General features: G+C 40.0%; 1 protein-coding gene across 9 annotated transcripts in view; it reads left to right on the forward strand.

Moving 5' to 3' along the window:
- The window catches only part of FRY (FRY microtubule binding protein), a 339,974-nt gene that overhangs the window by 90,964 nt on the left and 228,107 nt on the right, over positions 1–20,903 (forward strand). The window contains exon 1 of one of the 9 annotated variants that reach the window (XM_049646771.1): positions 7,290–19,662. The exons of the other annotated variants lie outside the window; for them this stretch is intronic. Within the exon in view, the coding sequence (XP_049502728.1) occupies positions 19,602–19,662 (61 nt within the window). The 5' untranslated portion in view covers positions 7,290–19,601. Of the gene's footprint in view, positions 1–7,289; positions 19,663–20,903 lie in introns of those variants that run through there. 9 annotated transcript variants of the gene reach the window in all.

Consider the following 20,903-nt stretch of genomic DNA (forward strand, 5'->3'; position numbering starts at 1 on the left):
CTCAGAGCCTGGAGCCTGCTTCACATTCTGTGTCTCTTTCTATCTCTGCCCCTCCCCCACTCATACTCTGTCTCTCTCTCTCTCTATCTCTCTCTCCCTCTCTCAAAAAAAAAATGAATAAACATTAAAAAAATTATAAGCAAAGATTGAACACAAAGATTGCTTTAAAAAAAGAATTTTAAAACTAAACAATGTGGCTCTAAGTGAATAGATCACCTGTGACTTTAGCAAATTATAAGCGGTTAGTTTAAAACGTACAAGTTCAAACACCAATTAGAAGACAAATTGCAGGGTTTTTTTTTTCAAAAGAAAACACTCAGCCTTTCAATTTTTAGTTTTTGAAAACCACATTTTTAATGATCTCCCCTGAAAATGAGGCCTTGCTATTGAATGACAACATGGTCTATGCAATAGTATCACTTGTACTATTTCAGCATCCCCAAATTAGTCGTCTACTTTTCTTTTTTTTTTTTTAATTTTTTTAATGTTTGTTTATTTTTGAGAGAGAGAGAGGGCAGAGTGCGAGCAGGGGAGGGCAAGAGAGAGAGGGAGGCACAGAATCCGAAGCAGGCTCCGGGCTCTGAGCTGTCAGCACAGAGCCTGACGCGGGGTTCGAACCCACGAACCACAAGATCATGACCTGAGCCGAAGTCGGCCACTAACTGACAGAGCCACCCAGGCGCCCCAATCTTCTACTTTTGTAATGAGTATCTTAGCTTCCTAAGGGAGTTTCGAGAGAAGCCAAGTCCTGTGTTGGGCCACACTGGGTGTTTTGTTTCACTTTCCTCATGGTTGATGGTGGCCGTGAGTCCTGTTCTCATCTTGTCTTCCAGGCTGAGAGTACAGAGACCACCTGTCCTCTATCTTATTTGACTGCATACAAATGCAGGAAAACAGGAAAGTGAGAGAAATTTTAGTATTCCCTGCTGACTTTTGCATTCCATTTACTAACAACCCCCCAGTCCTTATCATTATGGGAAAGCTAATCCTAGTTTATGCTAATTGAGATATGAGTTTTGAAGGTGTTTGAAAGCCTGGCCAAATTTTCGACTGAAAAAAAAAATTTAACAATGTTAAGTAATTGAATTTTAAGAAAGGTCAAAATTATGAATGAGAATGAAGATTATACCACATTTTAAATATCCAAAAATCTGTCTTAACTTAGCTTCTTTCCTTTCCCTTACCAACCATTTTGTTTGCCACTTGGATGCTTACTGTCATTTTCCTAGAAGAGCAAAGGAGTTGAAAGTCAGATTATTATCTTTGAAATTAGTCAACTGCTCTACTTTAAAAAAGAAACATAAATTGGAAATGATTGCGTATAGGATTCTGATCAGTGACTTTCATTCAAAATCCTAAATCCCTCTTGTCACTAATCACAATACACTAACATGCCTGCTGTTCACAGGTATAATGGTATAGTGAATATATAGAACTTTTTCTTGGCATCTAGTAATTTGAAATATGTATCATTTTAGGATGCTTTTGCCATAAATACTAGAATAACTTCATAAGGGCTAAAAGACTTTTAATTAGCTTACCTAACCCACAGCCAGGAGATGGGTGGTTCCGGGGGGACTTAAAAGCTCAAGGACTCAGACCATCCAGTCTTTAGGCTTGTCCCTGCGTGATCACAGATGGCCACCTCAGTTCCAGATAGCTTTGCTTTGCTTTGCTTTGCTTTGCTTTGCTTTGCTTTGCTTTGCTTATGAGTCAGGGAGGGGGGTGCCTGGGTGGCTCAGTCAGTTGAGCATCTGACTTCGGCTCAAGTCATGATCTTGCGGTTTGCGAGTTCGAGCCCCGCGTCAGGCTCTGTGCTGACAGCTCAGAGCCTGGAGCCTGCTGATTCTGTGTCTCCCCCTCTCCTTGCCCCTCCTTTGCTCACGCTCTGTGTCTCCCTGTCTCTCAATAATAAAAAAATGTTAAAAAAAAAAATTAAAAAGAAAAAAGCCAGGGAAGGAAGGAGTTTAGGTTAGGTCTTTCTTCCGGCAAGAAGGAGATAATTTTGCCAAAGACCCCAGCAAACTTCCTCTTGCATTCCTAATTGGAATTGGGTGATACATCAATCCTGGCAAAGTTGAACGAAATTACCGCACTGGCTTAGACAAAACAAGATACATGCCCTGGGACTGGTGTGGGTCTACTTTCTATAAGAGAACAGACCGCTACCTGCTACTTGAGCAAAATAGAAATTGTTACCAAGACAGAAGCATAGACAACAATAGAAACTGCCACGAAGTAGATAGCATACACTGGTAGATGACTATTAAAAAAACTCCCCCCTTTTTGTTACATAACATTGCATCAACCACAGAATAATAGCTAATAGTTATAAGCCCTTATGAAGTATCAAGTGCTATATTAAATAATTCACATGCATCATTTCCTCTTATCTTCACCATGACCCTCTTTTACACTTAACTATTTGTAAGTGACAGAGCCAGCAATCAGACCTAGCATCTAGGGTAAATGCTAAACGATGCTACCTTTCATCATCCTTTGCAAGATAAAGAAATTGATGAAGAGAAATTGATGAAACTCGGATAGGAGCAGAAGGATATTGACATGTATTCCCTGCTAAGTTATTACAGTGATATTTGTCAAAAAGCAGTGGCAAAGTGTTCTGAGAGTTCCCAAATTAAAATTCTGTATCTGTCTGCCTCTGATGTCAGAGAAAAGAGCATTTCTTGATGTTTTTCTTATGCTCATAAGAATGTCCATGAGATTTGTTTGTTTGTTTGTTTGTTTTGAGAGAAAAAGAAAGAGAGACCGTGGGGGAGGGGCAAATAGAGAGGGCAAGAGAGGATCCCAAGCCGGCTCCACACTGTTAGTGCAGAGCCTGACGTGGAGCTCAAACTCACAAACCATGAGGTTATAACCTGAGCCAAAGTGGGTTGCTTAACTGACTGAGCCACCCACGGACCCCTGTTTTTTGGCTTTCTTAAAGCAAATTATAAGCAAGAATATTACTAAATCAGAAACTTGAGCCCTTCAAGATTGTACCCAGATCTCAGATGAAAAAGAAAAAAATGTTGATACTATTGAAATCTGTCATTAGATTAAAATGAACAAATACAGTATTAATTCATCTGAATGCCATCCAACAGCAGTGTATGAAACACCCTTAACTTTGTCGTCACCAAAAAAATGACCAAAATGTTTTCCTGTTTTCAGATATTTCCGTTTATGCAGAAATATCAGTATTTTCCAGAGAGGTTTAGGTTTCAGTCTTATTGTTCAGATTTAGCTGTTAATCTGAAAGGGTTTTATTGACTCACTTTACCTATCCACAGCATCCTCCAGCTAGGTCTTGGAATGGTCTAAGAAGAATAACTAGCATTTATGAAGGACTGCTAAGTTTCAGCCACTGTTCTAAGCACTATCTCATTTAATCTTCATCAGATCCTATTGAGGCAAATACCACTGTACAGGTGAAAAACTAAAAACAAATAAATAAGAGACTTCCCTAGGAAAGGTGTATCAGTAAGTGCTGGCAACTAAATTCATATTTACTTCTGGCTCCAAAGCTTCTATTATTTTTATAAGTTTATTTATTTATTTTGAGACAGAGAATCTCAAGCAGGCTTTGCACTGTCAGCGCAGAGCCCAATGTGGGGCTCGAACGCACAGACTGTGAGATCATGACCTGAGCCGAAGTCGAGAGTCAGATGCTTCACTGACAGTTACCCAGGTGCCCCCCCCCCGGGGGGGCCTCTATTCTTATTGGCTGCCCAGCAGGAGCCATTCCCGACTCCCTCCAGTGTTCATGTCCCCCAGGATGTCTGAAAGAGGCAGGTGCTCACTTATTCTCAGCCTTCAGCACAAGCTTGCAACTGGGGATTCAGGTTGCTGGGGGAATTTCTGGAATGTATTTTTCTTCCTGAAAATAGGAGAAATGCATCTTTTGCCACTCTCATTGACCTTCTGCTTCCAGCCTTTGGACACAATTTGTGTAGACAGCAGAAAAAAAGTTTGAATTCTGATACCCTGAAATGACTTGTAGCTGAACACGAACCAGGTTCCTGCTCTTAAGGAGAAGATCGTCTAGTGAAAGAGACCTACATAAATCTATAATTACAACAAAATATGACCGGTAACCAACCTCCTGAAAGGCAAATTGTGTATATGAGTAAGAGTGACTATTGTTTTTACATAAATATTACTCATTGACCCCTAAGGCCAGATCTTCCCTACTATTTTCCCATATTGCTTATAGTTCTCTCCAAAGCTGAATCTCTTCTTCCCAGCATGGTAAAGCTGTGGTTTTATCGCTCTCCTCCAGGTCACTTATTCTGCCCAGCTTCCTCATCATAAATGCTGAATTTCATTATCGGTCAGAAACTGGAGTCTTCTTCAGCCCTTCTTTATCGCTAAAACTTGTCACGCCTCCTTTCCCAAATGACCTCTCCCCCATCTGGATCTCTGTCACCATCACCTCTGCCAAGGCCTGGTTCCAGGGGTTCATCACAAGGAGCATCCCATCTGGAGAATCCACAGCTCCTCCAGGCCCACCTCTCTGCTGCCACCACTTTTCTGGGACAGTCTTGTCCTTGCCACAGCTTTGAGCACTGATCTCACCTTTCTCTTGTAATGGTGTGTTGGCACTGAGTGTGAGGTATCCATACGTAGGGATCGCGCGACAAACGCTTTTGATGTTCATAGTTGCAAACACATTGGAGAGTTAAAATGTCATTATGAGCGGACAGTTCATCTGAATTCATTTCATAGGCCATATGTATCCAAACTTGTTGTTTTGGTAGGCTTAAGAGTTCTTTGGAATGCAAAAACGGACTTGATTCCTGACCCACAGTCTGTAATCACGGTCACGGGCCGGGAGTGGGATGAGAGTATTGTTGTCATGCTAGAGTATATTACTCTGTTTATTTTTTATGCTGGTGAGATTGAAAAAACCTGGATTTGATAGGCGTGATGCAGAAATTAAGGAAAGGTTGCCTACAGTTAAGGAAAAGACCAAAAGTTAGGTATAATTATCTGGTAAAGGGAGCTCAGGCAGAGGCTCTAACTAGTCATGAAGTGGACACACTCCAGCGACCGAAGACCCACTCATCAATTCTCAAGTGTCCCTCATACACAAAATAACAGCTATTAAACTGGTGCAGTGAGCTCATTAAATATCATATTGTTCTGCCAGACAAGGCCCTTGTTTTAGGGAGTGACTAAGAGACTGTCACTTCTTGGGCCAGGAGGATGAAAATGTTCTTTGGGCTCTGGGAGAAGGATAGACGTAAATTGTTGATACTCCCCTAGGACATCCCTCCCCATTTCAGTCTGCATCTTATTGGGCTGTGCTTCCTATTGAAAGGTGACTACTCAGCTGATTTATCCAGCTCAGTGTTTTCATGAAGTTTCTGCTATCGACCTACACAAGGGAGAGAAGGTTAGAAGGTTTTTTTTATGGACAGCATGAATGTAATGTCAAAGACCTATCCGAGCCCCATGGTGCTGGAGCTGGCAGAGTCACGTGAGCTCAGCGCTTGAGTGCAAGGTTCTGCCTCCTCCACTTTGACCAAGAAATGGTTGGAAAGTTAACCAAGCCTGGAAGAGTCAGCCAGGAGAATCATCCCACTTGGGTTAGTTGCTTTTTTTTTTTTTTTTTCCTTGCTCAACAGAGAAGTGAATCACACTCTTCACTGAGCCTTGCAGCAGAGGGAAATGATGCAACACTGGTCACGTGGCACAAAGAAGAAAGGCCCATTATGCAAACCGAGTTCTTCATTGTGTCCTGGTGTGAGGAGAGGTTAAATACCCACACGGGAAAGCGCCACAAAGCGGGGGTTCTGAAACGGGACCCCTTCTCTACTTGGAGATGGAGGGGCTGTGATTTACGTTTTGTCTTTTCTTTATTCTTCTGCCTCTTTGACCGGTGGATTCACTAATTTTGATTATGATATCCAATATGGAAAGAGTTTATTTAAGCTTGTTTTATTTCCTTTTTGCATATGATTTGGGAATTTGTGAACATACACTTCGCCTCGGTCACTTACTTGCCATGCGACCTTGAGTAAGTTACTTAAACTCATCCCCTAAAAAGGCATGATCTGTTATATATGTCTTTATAAATATATTTATCAATCCATAGAGCTATAACAAATAAGTGTATGTTTCTGAAGTGTTTAGTGTACAGCTTCACTACTGCAGTTTCTTAGTAAATGGTAGCCATTATTATTATTAACTTAACCTATTTCATGCTTGTCTAAATTCCTCTATGAGTTAATGCTTTTATCTTGTTTGCTCATTGCCAAGGCAGAATGACCAGGGACTGAATGAAGAGCGCTGTGGTTCTCTGTGACATCTTCTTGGCATGGCAATCTGGTCTTTACCACTTTGTATAGTTTTTGGTAAAGAGGTATGTATCTGGAACTTCAGAAAATAAACCATCTGAAGCTATCCAAGGCAAAACACCTTTCTTTCAAATTCAGAGTTGTGTAGAGTGATAACGTAGCAGGGTGTTGGTATATGCTACGATTGCAACATTTTCTGTGTCACGTGCATTAAACCTTAAGTATGTGGTTTTTGTACCTGAGCCAAACTCCTCTCCCAAGTATGATGAGTTCAAGGGTCCCCTTTGGGGCAAAGTTTTCTCTCACTGCCCCACTTCCCCTATGCTTTCTACACTCTTCCATTGTTGCAACAGTAACGTGGTGTAACTGTGCTTTGCCTGTCTAGGTCCCCCACCCCCCGGACTAAAAATCAATCGTCTTGTCATTGTCATATTCCCCAGCACATTTCAGACCACATTGGCCATTGTTAATAAATTGTTAAGTGTTGATGGACTGCATAAAAGGACCCGAATTGGTGTGGGAGGTTTAGAGACAACTTGGCTGGCGTTTATCCCATCAGTAGACCAGTCCCTAGCAAGCAATACCAAAAGTTTTGTATTTTGGAGTCTTTTATTTCAAACAGTAACTTAACATCTACACTTGGCTGGAAAGTCCCTCTCCTTGTGTGACCCTTACCTATTTTCTTGGAGTAAATTCAACAAGTTCAGTTGTACCACTGTGTTCACAGAACTCTGAGTAGATGTGTCCATGAAATTCAAAATGAAGTTAAGAAGAGTAAAATAATTTTTTATTTAGGTAGTGATCAGCCAAGAAGAGAAAATATTTCTGTGATAGATTGCCTTTGTTTTTATCTTTTTTTTAATTAGAGAGAGTGTGTGTGTGTGTGTGTGTGTGTGAGAGAGAGAGAGAGAGAGAGAGCAGGGAGGGGAGCAGAGGGAGGGAGGAGGGAGAGAGAGAAAGAGAAGAAGGGGGAGAGAGGGAGGAAGGGGGAGAGAGGGAGGAAAGGGGAAGGGGAGACAGAGAGAGGGAGACCGAGAAAGAGAAAGAGAGAGTGTGTGTGCATCTTAAGCAGACTCCATGCTCAGGGCAGAGCCCGATGCGGGGCTCCATCCCATGACCCTGAGATCATGACCTGAGCCAAAATCAAGAGTCAGACACTCATCCAACTAATCTACCCAGGCGTCCCTGTCTTATTTTTAAAAGAATTTTTATTGAAGTGTAGTTGACACACAGTGTCACGTTAGTTTCACGTATAGAACATAGTGATTCAAGAACTCTATACATCATGCTGTGCTCTCCACTGTGTAGCTCCCATCTGTCACCATACAACATTATTACAGTACCCCTGGCTCTATTCCCTATATTGTGCCTTTCATCCCCTTGACTTATTCATGCCACAACTGGGAACCTGTAACTCCCATTCCTCTTCACCCATTTTGCAAATCCCCCTTTTTGTTTTTTTTAAATCCATTAACCCTGTCAAAGATTGCTCTCTGTAAAAACATTAACTTATATTTGGCTAAATGCCATTTAAGTTATATGGATTTAATTTAACATTACTTTTAAGCCTTCTAGCCACTTTTTCCAAATGAGAGGGCAACCATTATTGGTGAAATCTACTCAGTTAATGTAATTTTTACTCACCAACATCTTTTCCCATGTGAGAGCTGCTGCCGTTTCATATTTATCTGGAGAAATGGATTGCTTACTAGAAAAAAGTCTGAACCCAAAGATTTTCTCATGACAATTGAGGTGGATGTACTCAAAGCATCAGCCCAAATTGAACATGGTTGAACAAGTTCTAGGAAGCCCCTGAGAGTGAATTAGCAACCTCCCCTTCTTTCTTGTAAATCATTGAATGCCTACTCGTGTAGGGCACCATCGCAGAGAGAGTGCACTGTGGTTCAGCAGGCCACGCTCTTCCATGGGCTTTCTGGTCAAAGACCGCCTACTTGGATGAAAGGGGAGATATAAGCAAGTTGCAGAGAAAACACAAGTATTGATCCAAATACATGTTCTACCTGTGCCAGCCATTGTGCCTGGACTTAGGGAGACTGACAGACAGAATCCTCAGGAAGAGAAAGTGATTCATCATTTTAAGAGGGAGGCGGGATTCTAGGACTAGTTCCAAGAGGCTGTGACATTTGAACTTGAAAGAATGCTACAGAGAGGAGGGGAAGGGGCAGAGGGAAGTGCATGAGTGAATGCAGGGAGGTGTGGAAGTGACCAGTTCAGGCTGACAGCTGGATTCCAGGGTCCCTGTCGGAGTGACAGGGGGTACACAAGTTGGGTCAGATCATGATGAATGTTGAAGGACCTGCTGAAGAGTCTGGGCTTCATCCTGAAAGCACTGGACAGCCTCCACTGGTTTTTAAGGGAGCAACATGGTCAGTTCCCAGCTCACTCTTTTCTTTTTTAAGTTTTTTTTTTTAAGTTTATTTGTTTATTTTGAGAGAGACAGAGACAGTGTGAGTAGGGGAAGGACAGAAAAATGGAGGGAGAGAGAATCCCAAACAGGTCCCCGCTGCCAGTGCGGAGTCTGATGCAGGGCTCGAACTCCCGAAACCGTGAGATCATGAACTGAGCTGAAACCAGGAGTCTGACACTTAACCCAATGAGCCACCCAGGCACCTGGATCCCAGCTCACTCTTGGAGTCCTAGCTAAAAATGGAGGTGGGGAGAGTCACTGCAGGGATAACCCAACAAAGAGATGACAAGGACTCAAATTAAAGTGGTAACAGATGTGTTGGCGAGGAGGGAGAAGTTTCAAATTCTTTGTTGGAGGTAGAATTGCCAGGATTTAGTTTCTACACTAGATCCAGTCTGTGCTTTATTTTAACGTATGATAAAAACACGTATGATTATGTAGCTCATGCAAGCTGCTCAAAGAGAAAGATACAGAAGCAATTACCTGAGGAACAGTGTTTTGAAATTATGTGTTGAATAGGAACTGTGCTCTTTAAATAGAATATTTGTGTTGAGGACAAAAGGGGACGGTTGCGTTATCTCTTGACAATACTCATGTGATTTACTGCGCCAAGGTAACACAGAGGTGTTGCACAGCTACTTTGCAGAGCCTCTGTTGAATTTCATGGTTATTCCCAGGTTACAGATTGACAGGCTTGGTTTTGTTTTGTTTTTTAATAAACTATACCATTTAGATGGCCAAATGACCTTGAATCACTTGAATGTACAAATCAGCGTATAAGGAATGCCACATGGCCCACCGGAATACTGGGGGGCGGTGGGGGGGGGGTGTTGGAGTGTCAGTTCATTTAAGTTTTCTAATGCAGCTTGTACTGCATTGTACTTGATCTTGCATTGTACTTGTGCTTGTACTTGATCTCTGTTGGCTGCTTTTGATTGTATTCCTAGCCATACATGGTTTGCTCCTGCCATAGCAGACAAGAATTATCAATTGTTTGACTTTCTTTGACTCTCTAGGGAGAGTAGTGTGCCTTCTGAGGCCATGTATACTTGTATAAATCCTTCTAGGAGGAAGTTTCTCCCAGTCATAGGCAAGTTGATGATGACATAGTTTTCTGTGTTTTTATGCCAACTCGAACTCCATCCCATTAAGCTAGTTGAATCAGATTGTCCCAACGCCTCCCTCCCTGCCCTTATATGATGAAACTTCTGGAAGTTGCAATAACTTTTATGGGCTGCCAGGGCATGACAGTAACTATTTCAGAGTGCCGTAGAGTGCTCTGGTAACAGTAAATAATGGCATGTGATATGTCATCACTTAAGAAAGTAATGCAGACATGCACCTAACTCGATTAAAAAAACCTATACTGGGGGCGCCTGGGTGGCTCAGTGAGTTAAGCATCTGACTCTTGATCTCATCTCAGGTCATGATCTCATGTTTCATGAGATGGAGCCCCGCATTGGGCTCTGTGCTGACAGCATAGAGCCTGCTTGGGATTCTCTCTCTCTCTCTCTCTCTCTCTCTCTCTCTCTCTCTGCCCCTCCCCCACTCATGCTTACACACACACTCCCTCTCTCTCTCTATCAAAATACATAAAAATTAAAAAAAAACCTATACTGTCATGTGTACTCTCAATTTTCTGAATATTGCAAAATAATGAACTTAAAACTAATTTATAATTATATATTCACCACACAGTATTTCAGGAAGACAGGTCAGCATGTCAACAAATTCCACAAAGTCTCCTTAATAATGAAGATTATTCAAAGTAGAAGAACCTACTTGAATATAGTCGAGAACAGAGATAATAATTCAAGCCAAGAGGTTATGCAGTAATAAAACTCCATTCATATAGTTACGTATTTAAATATTTCCATCCCCTTCCAATTTGGGAGCTTAAAGTTACTGTATCCCAGCATGCAATTGGGTGAGGAAAGTAACTGTTTCCCTCTTATTTGGTTAAAGGAGGTTTTGCGGCGCAGGTGGAATTTTTAAAAGGTCTTTGAAAGAAAAGATGGGTCAGTAGGATTGGGAAGAAAAGGAAAGTCAGGTGAAAGAGTGTGTAGTTCAAAGTGGAAGAAGCAAAGGAAAAGAGGACTTGATGGCTGGCCAGAGCAGATGGAAGGGGATTCCAGAACTGCCTGTTGGAATAAAAAAGCAGCTCACTAAAAACTCATACGCACACTTGCCAGTTTCGCTTTCTATTTAAATATTGAGCCCATTTTCCCCAGCACTTGAATTCCTGCTGAATTTTCTGGTGGATATTGACTCCAAGATCCTAAACTACATGCACATGATGGAATGATTCTATAAATCAAAATAGCGGTGCCCTTGTTTGGCTAATGGGAGTCTGTATTAGGAAGTCACAGTCTTTCCTACGATATCACCAGGTTTCCTTCCCACAGAGATGTGGTTTTGAAAAATTAAAGATTTGGGGTACCTGGGTGGCTCAGTCAGTTAAGCGTCCAGCTCTTGATTTCAGCTCAGGTCATGATCTCACGGTTCATGGGATCGAGCCCCACTTCAGGCTTTACTAACAGTGCAGAACCTGCTTGGGATGCGTTCTCTCTCTCTCTCTTTCTCTCTCTCCCCCACCTCTCCCTCTCCCTCCAGTTCCCCACCCCTCAGAATAAATAAATAAACTTTAAAAACTTTTTAAAAATAATTAAAAATTAAATCATTAAGAACCCACTGTATGAAAAACAATGCAGTAGAAGCCTGGGTGAACTGTAAAGAAGTGTGAGGTATTTACCCCAAGGAGGCAGGCAAGGTGGAAATCCATGAGATATTTAGTAAGAATGATGATGGCAATACAGGAGCTATTACAAATCGTTGTGGGATTAATTGTAATGTGGATGGAAATTGTGCTAAAGGATTATTAACATGTTTAAAAATCTGTTCCCCAGTTTTATATTTTGGTTTTATATGGATTCGGACGCCATGTGGAAGCATTTAATATCAGAGAGATCCTTTATGGTGTTTTTGCTTCTCAACTTCTAGGAAGCAATCTGGTATATTAGAAAGAGCACAAGATTCTGGGCCAGAAAAGCTGTATTTGAGTCCTTTGCTCTGGCATTTATTGGGTGTGCGATCTTAGACAAGTTAATTTTCTCAGCTGTCAAGTGGGGATAAAGGTAATCACCTCTCAGTCCCTCCCAACCTGATACTTTTTAAAGTGATTAATACATGTTGGCTTATTAAATCAATATTTTTACCATTTATTTGTGAATATATCTGACTCCTGGCATTTACTAACTCATGAATATGCAACACTGTGGCTTTTCTTAATGGCTTTCCATGGTCATTGACAAAAATTGTTTCCCATGTATCTGTCTTATAAAGCAATAATTGGTCTTGAGAACAGCATGTATAATAGAAACATAATGCAAGACACAGGCAATTTTAAGTTTTTTAATGGCCACATTAAACCGAGCCTTAAAACATCTGAAATTAATTTTGATAAATATTTTGCCTAAATCAATATATCAAAAATATCATTCCAATATGTAATCAGCATGAGATTATTAATAAGTATTTTACACGACCAGCACATCTGAGTTTGGACATCAAATTGGTCAAAATATTTATTTCGATTTCATAAAACTTATGCTTAAATACAGTCTCCCATATGCAATTCTTACAAACATACCTAAATTTTTTTCAATAACTGAATCAAGCCTCACGTTTTACATTTTAATTTAAACAAATTAAAATTCAGTAACTCATATGCTCTGGCCACACTTCAAGTGCTTTATTGCTCTATGTGGCTTGTATGAAACAGCACAGGTAAAACTGTCTTGAATTGTTTTTCAGTAAGATCTTGGTCTTTTAGGCATTTCGTCATTTCATAATATTAAAATAAAGACCTTCCAAACTTGTACTCATTTTGGGAGTTGCCTTATACTGACTGTGCTTAGCGCTGACGTCTGACACCCAGCTTCTCATTCTGCCTGCTAGATTTATGAGATCTCCTTTGAATGAAACTCCGTAGATTAGCCTCAAGGATGTTTAGTTCTAAAATGCTGCAGAAGAATTGTTGGTTTTCCATAGTATAAGTCTGAATTTATCATATGAATATCTGGGTCTCGGGCTGCGTGACTTACCCAAGGTCTCGCGGCTAGTTGTGTGGCAGAAACAGCCCTTACACACGGTCTTATGGATCCATGCTGCCATATGGAATCTGTATTTTGCTTCCTTTAGGTGCAGGTGTGTTCCTGATGCACTGCCTTGGACACAATGTCTTACCTGAAGGAGGACCCTTTGTTGGGCCATGTTTTTGGGTTCTCAGAAATATTAATAACCCCAAATACAAGGAGAACGTGTTGCAGACTGAGTTGCCTAAAAGACTCCTTTGGCAGAGCAAGGTTATGAAGACGAAAGCGGTGGGGGACGAGGATTCCTTAGTAGTAAAAAGCTTCGTGCCTTCTCCCCACTCCTTTGCTGCACTTGTAAAGGCAAAATTTAACTTGGCAGAAAAACAATTATAGCCTCCAGAATAGTGGTACTCTTACTACATACATTGCTATGTATAAATTTCTCTTCTAGAAATTTTTCTTTGCCTCTAAATAAAACCAGTATAGATGATTCATTGAATGGAAATGGACATGGGATATTTAGCTGCATGGGTCCCTAACATTCAGTGTAGCCTGTTCTTAGACACTGTTAGTCTTTTGGGGTTTTTTTTTTTTAGCCGAAAGATACTTTTTTTTAATTTAAATTCTAGTTAGTTAACCTACTGCAGTATTGGTTTCAAGACTAAAATTCAGTGATTCATCACTTACATGTAACACCCAGTGCTCCTCCCAGCAAGTGCCCTCCTTAATGCCCATCACCCATTTAGCCCATCCCTCCCACACCGCCCTCCATCCACCCTGTTGGTTCTCTATCATTAAGAGTCTCTTATTGTTTGTTACCCTCTCTCTTTTCTCCCCCTTCCCATGTGTTCATCTGTTTTGTTAAATTCCACACGTGAGTGAAATCATATGGTATTTGTCTTTCTCTGATTGACTTATTTTGCTTAGCACAATGCACTCTAGCTCCATCCATGTCATTGCAAATGGCCTAATTTCATTTTTGTTGATGGCTGTATATACAATGGAATATTGTATATGGTGTGTGTATATATATATAGATAGATAGATATAGATACACACACACACACACACGCACGCACACACACCACGTCTTATTTATCTGTTCATCAGTCAGTGGACACTTGGGCTCTTTCCATAGTTTGGCTATTGCTGATAATGCTGCTATAAACTTTGGGGTGCATGTACCCCTTCGAATCTGTATGTTTATATCTTTTCAGTATATACCTAGTGGTACAATTGCTGGATCAGAGGGTAGTTCTATTTTTAACTTTTTGAGGAGCCATCGGACACTGTTGAATTCTATACACTTTCTTACTGAGTGGCCAAAAAGGCTCTGAGCTTATCTCCTGAGCTCCTGGCATTAACCATGTCACTAGAGTTTATATACTTTATAGGAAAGGTTCATGCCTTAAGTCAAAACTTCAAATTCAGGAATTTTGGTTCAAAGGATGCTCTCTTCGGTGCAAGTATTTACTCTCATTCTGGCTATGCTTGCCTGACCTTCAGTGAATGAGTCTATCAGAACTGAGTTCCCACAGTCAGGTTCATTTTATTAAGTATTTAGATGTTTGGGATGAAAATATGAAAATCCTTCAGAAGTTTTCGCCCTTTGTTGACACCATGTCCCTTAGCACACATGCCACTCCCCATGTTTTTTTTTTTTGTGGGACACTATTCAGAAATGTCTTTATGGACAATTAATGGACTCCAGGAGGTTTACTCTAAAGTGCATGGCATTGCCCTGCCTTTGTTGGCCTTGTCATTAATTGTGCGAGTGCTTTTAAGAAATCTTCTATCCATCCGGTGATCATTTGTTACATCTTGCCTTTTGATTTAGTGCATCCCATTTGCTGAGGGTTTAAAAATTAAATAAGTCTACTTGAATTGTGTGAAAATAAAAGTCAGACCTGGAGCGAGAACTTGTGTTAGTCCATGTATAAACTACTTGGAGTTTGGATTGATATCTATTTGGGGCAGAGAAAAGGAACCTGTGAGGCTGTTTTAAGGTAAGTAACAAAATAAAAACAGAATAAGCAAACCCGAAGATTTTTAGGCTTACTTCCTGATGCTTCATTATGTTGGAAGTTGTAGGTTTGAGGTTAGCAGCTTGATGGCTCTGTTCACACAGTAACTATTTTAAACTTGCCCCTGCATTCCTCTGTCTAGGGAGACAGTTACAAGATCCTCAATTATCATTTATTATTATATGTTCCCAGAGGCCATCAGTAGCTTTCAAACCTGGCTGCGCGTCAGAATCACTTATGGAGCCTTTAAAAAAGACAGACTCTAGCCTCACCAGAACCTGAGATTCTATAGGTCTTTATGAGGCCCTGGAATCTGTACCTTTTATAAAGCTCTCCAGCTTTGGGTAATTTCTGGGCTTTTGTCAGGCCCATCCTCCCGCCCCAAATAAATGAGTTAAATTCAAGAAACAAGATCAACACAACAGTTGTCCAAAATAGTATAACTTAAAGACTGTAGGCAGGGGAAAGATCCAGTTAGGGATTATGATTATAGAACAGGGGAATGTTTGTAAACTGATTAATGGAAGTCATGGCAGAAACTTTTTGGAGAAAAAGCATTTAGAGTATTCAAGAACACGTAACATGGAAGTCCTTTCACTTCCCATTCACATGGAATCCCTTCTGATTCTCCTCCCCAAGGCTGGGTTTAAGTCCACCGGTAATTTATAAGAGAACGGGTGATACCTGGAGGCTTAAAGAGAGCCTCGACGTAGGTTCAGACAATCTGTGCCCAACAAGCGTCGCACGCCTATTGGTGGATCACTGCCTTTTAACAGTGGCTTGGTTGCAGAGGCGGCCTGTGCCAAGACAAGCCAGTATTTTCCTAGAGGTCTTCCTGGTAAACATTTTCAGGTCCGTTTGTTTGCCACATATGTCTTGAGGCAACGACATGCTTGGCAAAAGCTACCCACAACCTGAAGCCTCTTTGATAGACACTGCTTCCAAGCACAATGACACATTGTCTTCTAGGGGTTCTCCGATGTTATTATGGTTCCTACAGGGAAGAGGCAAGGCTGAAGGTGAGGTTTGCTTATGTTGTACTTAATTCCTATGTTTTACTTGATTCCTACCTTAAGACAGCCTCAGAGGTTCTTTGTCTCTGAAAGATTTATTAATGCAGATGAATGGATATGTTCTGTACTATGTTATATCGCGGAAAAGTAGTGAAAAGATATCATCCTTGTGACACTGGCATCTATTGTTAACTGTATTTCATGCCGTATTTCATGATCATACTTTAGTACTTGTATTTACTAAATGTCCAGAAATTTCCAGAACTAATAGATACGTTGTTATGCATATAAAGTGTAACTACTTTATTAGTGAAATGTTTCATTAACTGTATCACAAACTAGTTCTAAAGCCTCAGTGAGAAATATTGGATTTATAAGACCAATGATTAAAAAAAAAAAAAAAAACAAGAATCCTCATCAACTTAAGTTTCTTATCACTTTAGGGTTTTGAATGATATAGGTAGTGTTAAATATGATTTTAAATGCTGGCTTTTTTCTTCAAACTGGAAAAAATTTCTTGGTTGGTGTCTAAAGGATATTTATTGCTTCCTCCTATAAACAAGTAGTATGGGTTGACATTGACCTTAAGGAAGGTGAATAGACTGGTAAGCTACATTGAATGAGAATGGTTATATGATCTAACCTTCATGCTAATAAAGTAGCTATCAGTCAGCCAGTAGCCCAAGAACAATCTTTCCTGAAGCAGTGAGGTTAACTAAAGACACCCAGGAGCTTCCCTGCCACTTCTAAGCTTGTAAAGGTAGATGTATTGGGTTTGGACTTCCATTCGCTCTTAAAAATATTTGCGGTCGTGCCACCAGGCCACCCAGAAACAGAAAGGAAATTTTTATGAACATTAGATGAACTGTTAAAGTAATAATTTAATTTAGATTTGAGGGTTATTATGGAACTATCAATTAAACATGCCCGTAATCCAGTTTATTTATTAAATTTAGATTATATTAATGTAGTTTAAAATGCATGACATTTATTTAGCATCATCAGAGAACAAATGAGCTCTGAGCAAACTTCTCCCAGTCGTGAAGTTTAACCCTTGAAGTGTCAAAACATTTTAGCTCAATCATTTTGAATAGGATTCCTTCCATTAATTACCTTGTTTTCTATATTATATCTGTGACTATGGGGCGCTATCATAATTTAGATCATCAGCACATGTATGAATTACTAAAGACTCTATAATATATGGTTACCTTTGGAGCTCTTAAAATGTTAAGGGTCAACTCTTGATACTAAATTATCTGTAGGTTCTTACCCTTCATAAGTTTTATGTCTGCTTTTTGTTGGTTCTGCTTTTTCTATCAGCCATCAGCTGACAACTGTCACTTACTCAGCTGTCAGCATGCCTGACTCTAAGAGCCTTCACCCATCTATGATTTGTTGCTTTTAATCTAACAGAAATCTAACGTAAATTGAAATTAGGGTGTTAGAATAGTGTCCACCATAGGAGACATAAGTTCTGTGTGGAGATGGATGGGGTGAGGTGGAAACTCAGTATCAAAGACTCTGAGCTTTAATAGAAGGACTTCGTGCCATCTGTTTTGACTATAAAGACACCTTCGATTATTCATTAATTCAACTTTTACTAGGTCCTAGGGACCCAAAGATGAGAACAATGTGGTTCATGCCCTTTGGATGCTCCCCCAAACCAGCAAGTGCCTGGCTACCACAGAAGGATGAATAGACTGTGGAGGGCATTGAATAAGACTGTAATCTCTGGAATTCAGCTGGGTCTTGAATAGGTGAAATTTCTGGGTAAAAAAAAAAAGTGGATTATCTGAGGGTTGTTCTTCAATGTATACAAAAGCAAATACACTAAGGCAACCACTGCTTAGAAGTTTCAATTCGTGTTAAGGAAAGTACTGGAATAAAAATTAATAAACCCAGTGACCCTGGGAGTCCGACAAAGCTGCCTCTGAATGACCTTGCACGTTCTTATTTTTATTCCTTTCCATGGACATTGAACCAGAGGTGTGAATGCCGACCTTATAAAGTTGCTGTGAGGGCCAAATGAAATGTTATGTGAAAAGTGCCCAGTGGAGTACCTGAATCCAGTTCAGTACCCCATTAATGTTCTCTTTCCTGCCTTTTTGGTTTTTTTCGTTTTTTGTTTGTCTGGTTTTTTTCACTTCCCTTAAATGTTGTTTGGTAAAGGGTATCTGTAAAGAGTGAAAAATAAAATGACAAATACTGCTTTTCATATTTCTATCAGGCTGTTTTGAGTCATGTTCTTTTAATTGAATGACAGTCACATCATTTGAAAGGCTGGTCTAATAATAGCACCAGAGATTCTAAGCTGACAAAGTGCAAATTTTCAGTCAAGTCTTGATTCCAATTTAGATGTGGAAAGAAGAGAGTTGAAAAAGAATCCTTGTTACTCAAAACACAGATACCTCCATAGGCACACTCTCATATTATAATTGTTTGGAGCCCTTTTTAGTAAAAAATAAACCGAATGCCACACGTGCACATTAGTCCACTCCTTAAAAAAGGTTATAAACCCTGAATATGTAAGACTCAGTGGTACCGTGGGGCATCTTTGCTCACATTTTGCTTGCCTGAATCACTTGAAGTGTTCCTTTGGGTAATCTGGACTTTTTTTCCCCCTTCCTGTGAAATGCTTCAGTTCATCAATCAATTCCCCATACCGTGCTGTTTTGTAATTCCAATCTATATTGCTAAAGAAAACCTTCAGTGACCCTGAGTAAATCAAGAATAGAAAACGACTTGGGTTTCGTGCTCTTTGCGGCTATGTTAGTGAAGAAATAGATTTTCACTGACCCTCATTAAAGTCTTCTGTCGGAAATAATGCCCATTGAAAGATCAATTAGTTACACTTTTATTTTGTTTTCCAGTAACTACATTTTCCTTCTCGGTCTCTTCACTGGTCTCAATCTGTTTTCTTTTGGAGGTGAAATACCTAATGTTCACCAATATTGGCTTCTTCTTGGTCTTATAAATTAAGTTTTTAACAAGCTGATTTAAGCTGTGCTTTCAAATAATATGACTATAGATTTCAACCCAATCACTTTTCTTTACTAGTTGCATCAACAGATGTTCAGCGTTTCATTTTTCCTTAAGGGTGTATGGTTTCTCACTGACTCTTGGCTTCAAATAGGGATTCTCTGCTATTGGTTTTGTCTGTAAGAATTTAAGCTGTTTAAAGCTGTTTGTACTTGTGGCCAAGAGCTCCTAGTTCCCAAAGCAACAGTTTATCGCCCACCCCGTGTTATCTTTGCTCTTACGTTTCTTCAGTCACAGGAACACAACAGCACCGGTGGGTTAGATCTGTGGGTAACGCATGTGTTCGGTAGGCATGGACTGTTTATGACGAGCCATGTGGGTCGGGCTCATGTTCCTGGAGTGCCCTGAGCGGCTTTACTAATCTGTCAGCATAGTATGTTCTCGTGGATAAATATAGACATACGCGCACTCTGTGAGTTGTAGGTCACTGTCGTACTGTGCAGCTAAAAATTGTCCCATTGGTATGAAGAGTCTGCCCTGGACGGAAGGCCTGTTTTAGTTTGTCTTCTACTGTAGGTCTTTAGCACCTGACTAAAAATACACCTTGGGCCAAAAATAAGAGAGCCCTACCTTGCCGCTGAGACACTTATGGTGCCAGTGAGCAACCGGACCATGGAGTCCGTCATTATGTTTTTTTGCTTTGGAACATAGTCTGTGTAGCAGTTCCAGACTGTTCGTTTGGGTTCCTTTTCAGGCTCATGGAGATTACAACAGCTTGTTGGAGACGATCCTGTGTGATCAGCTTCATAAAAGGGCTTGGTAGGTATGAAAGGCTGTTAGCATGTATGGCGTGGATCGTTGTTCAGTTAAGTGCTGAATGTAGGGAAGATTCTCCTAAAGGTTTCAATGGATGGGGCGGAGTGGGGGGGGGGCAGTTGCATCTACATGTGGAGATTTACTTATGATGTCACTGTTCTGAGGCAGGAATAATGCTTTTTAAGTTTCTGTTTGGGATTGCAGTATTTCAGAGGTGATTTTTTGTATATAAGTCTATGGAACAACAAGCTGTGACGTAATGGAATTTTTCTGTGCCCTGAAGTTTCACTAAAAGATTTGGTACGATTATCTGTGCTGCAAAATTGCAATCTGAAAAATAGCTTAGTATTTGGAAGATAGTTAATACCGTTGCATCTTATATTACAACGGAGGCAGGATTAGGTTTGATTTCTTCTAAATATTAATGTTGTAAATACTCAATTATTTTGTTTAAAGCATTGAAATAAACCTGAAGCAGTTTTTCCTTTGTTTTTGGCTTAGCCTTCTCCAACAAGAAAACAAATAAAATGTTTTCTTTTATTGTGTATGAATTAAAAAACAGGATAGGATGGGTAAACCAACATTAAATGGGTCCAAATTGCATGCCTGTGCTTTTCCTTTATCAGAGTAATAGCCTGGTTACATTAGTTCTAGCATAACCTTGTAAGAAATATTGTACAAGAGTTCAGAAAAATTAATGAGAGGAAATTCCATGACACAGGGTTCATTACATGCATCTTAGATATCGACCGTTTAACTTCCGATTTAATGAAGATAGGAAAAGTAAATTTGTAGATAGTAAGGACACAACATATTGCTCTAATAAAGGAGAAACATTTTGTTTATTAATGATTTGGGAGATTTAATTACTTGTTAATTATTCTTTTGCACTATCTTTAGTGGAACTATTAGATATTTACATATGATACAATTCTGTTTGTAGGAATAAAGTCTCTAATAGTCATTAATTTACTCCTTACTTTGTAGTTTATAAAAGCTGACTGTGTATTAGGGAACTTTTTTTTTCCCCTCTCAAGGGATTTTTTTTTTTTTTTGATGTATAACAAGCATACAAGTTAAATGATAAAACTTACAGTTTCATATATTTGGAAAAATGCTATATCATAATAGGACTCATGCGAACTACTCAGTATTGTTTTTGTTTGATGTCTCTTGTAAATGTAACTGCCTCTCACTGTGTTTCCACTGAATGGACCACTCCCATGATCTGGCAGCCATCTTAA

Source organism: Panthera uncia (genome assembly GCF_023721935.1).
Source record: "Panthera uncia isolate 11264 chromosome A1 unlocalized genomic scaffold, Puncia_PCG_1.0 HiC_scaffold_16, whole genome shotgun sequence".
Lineage (NCBI taxonomy): Eukaryota > Metazoa > Chordata > Mammalia > Carnivora > Felidae > Panthera > Panthera uncia.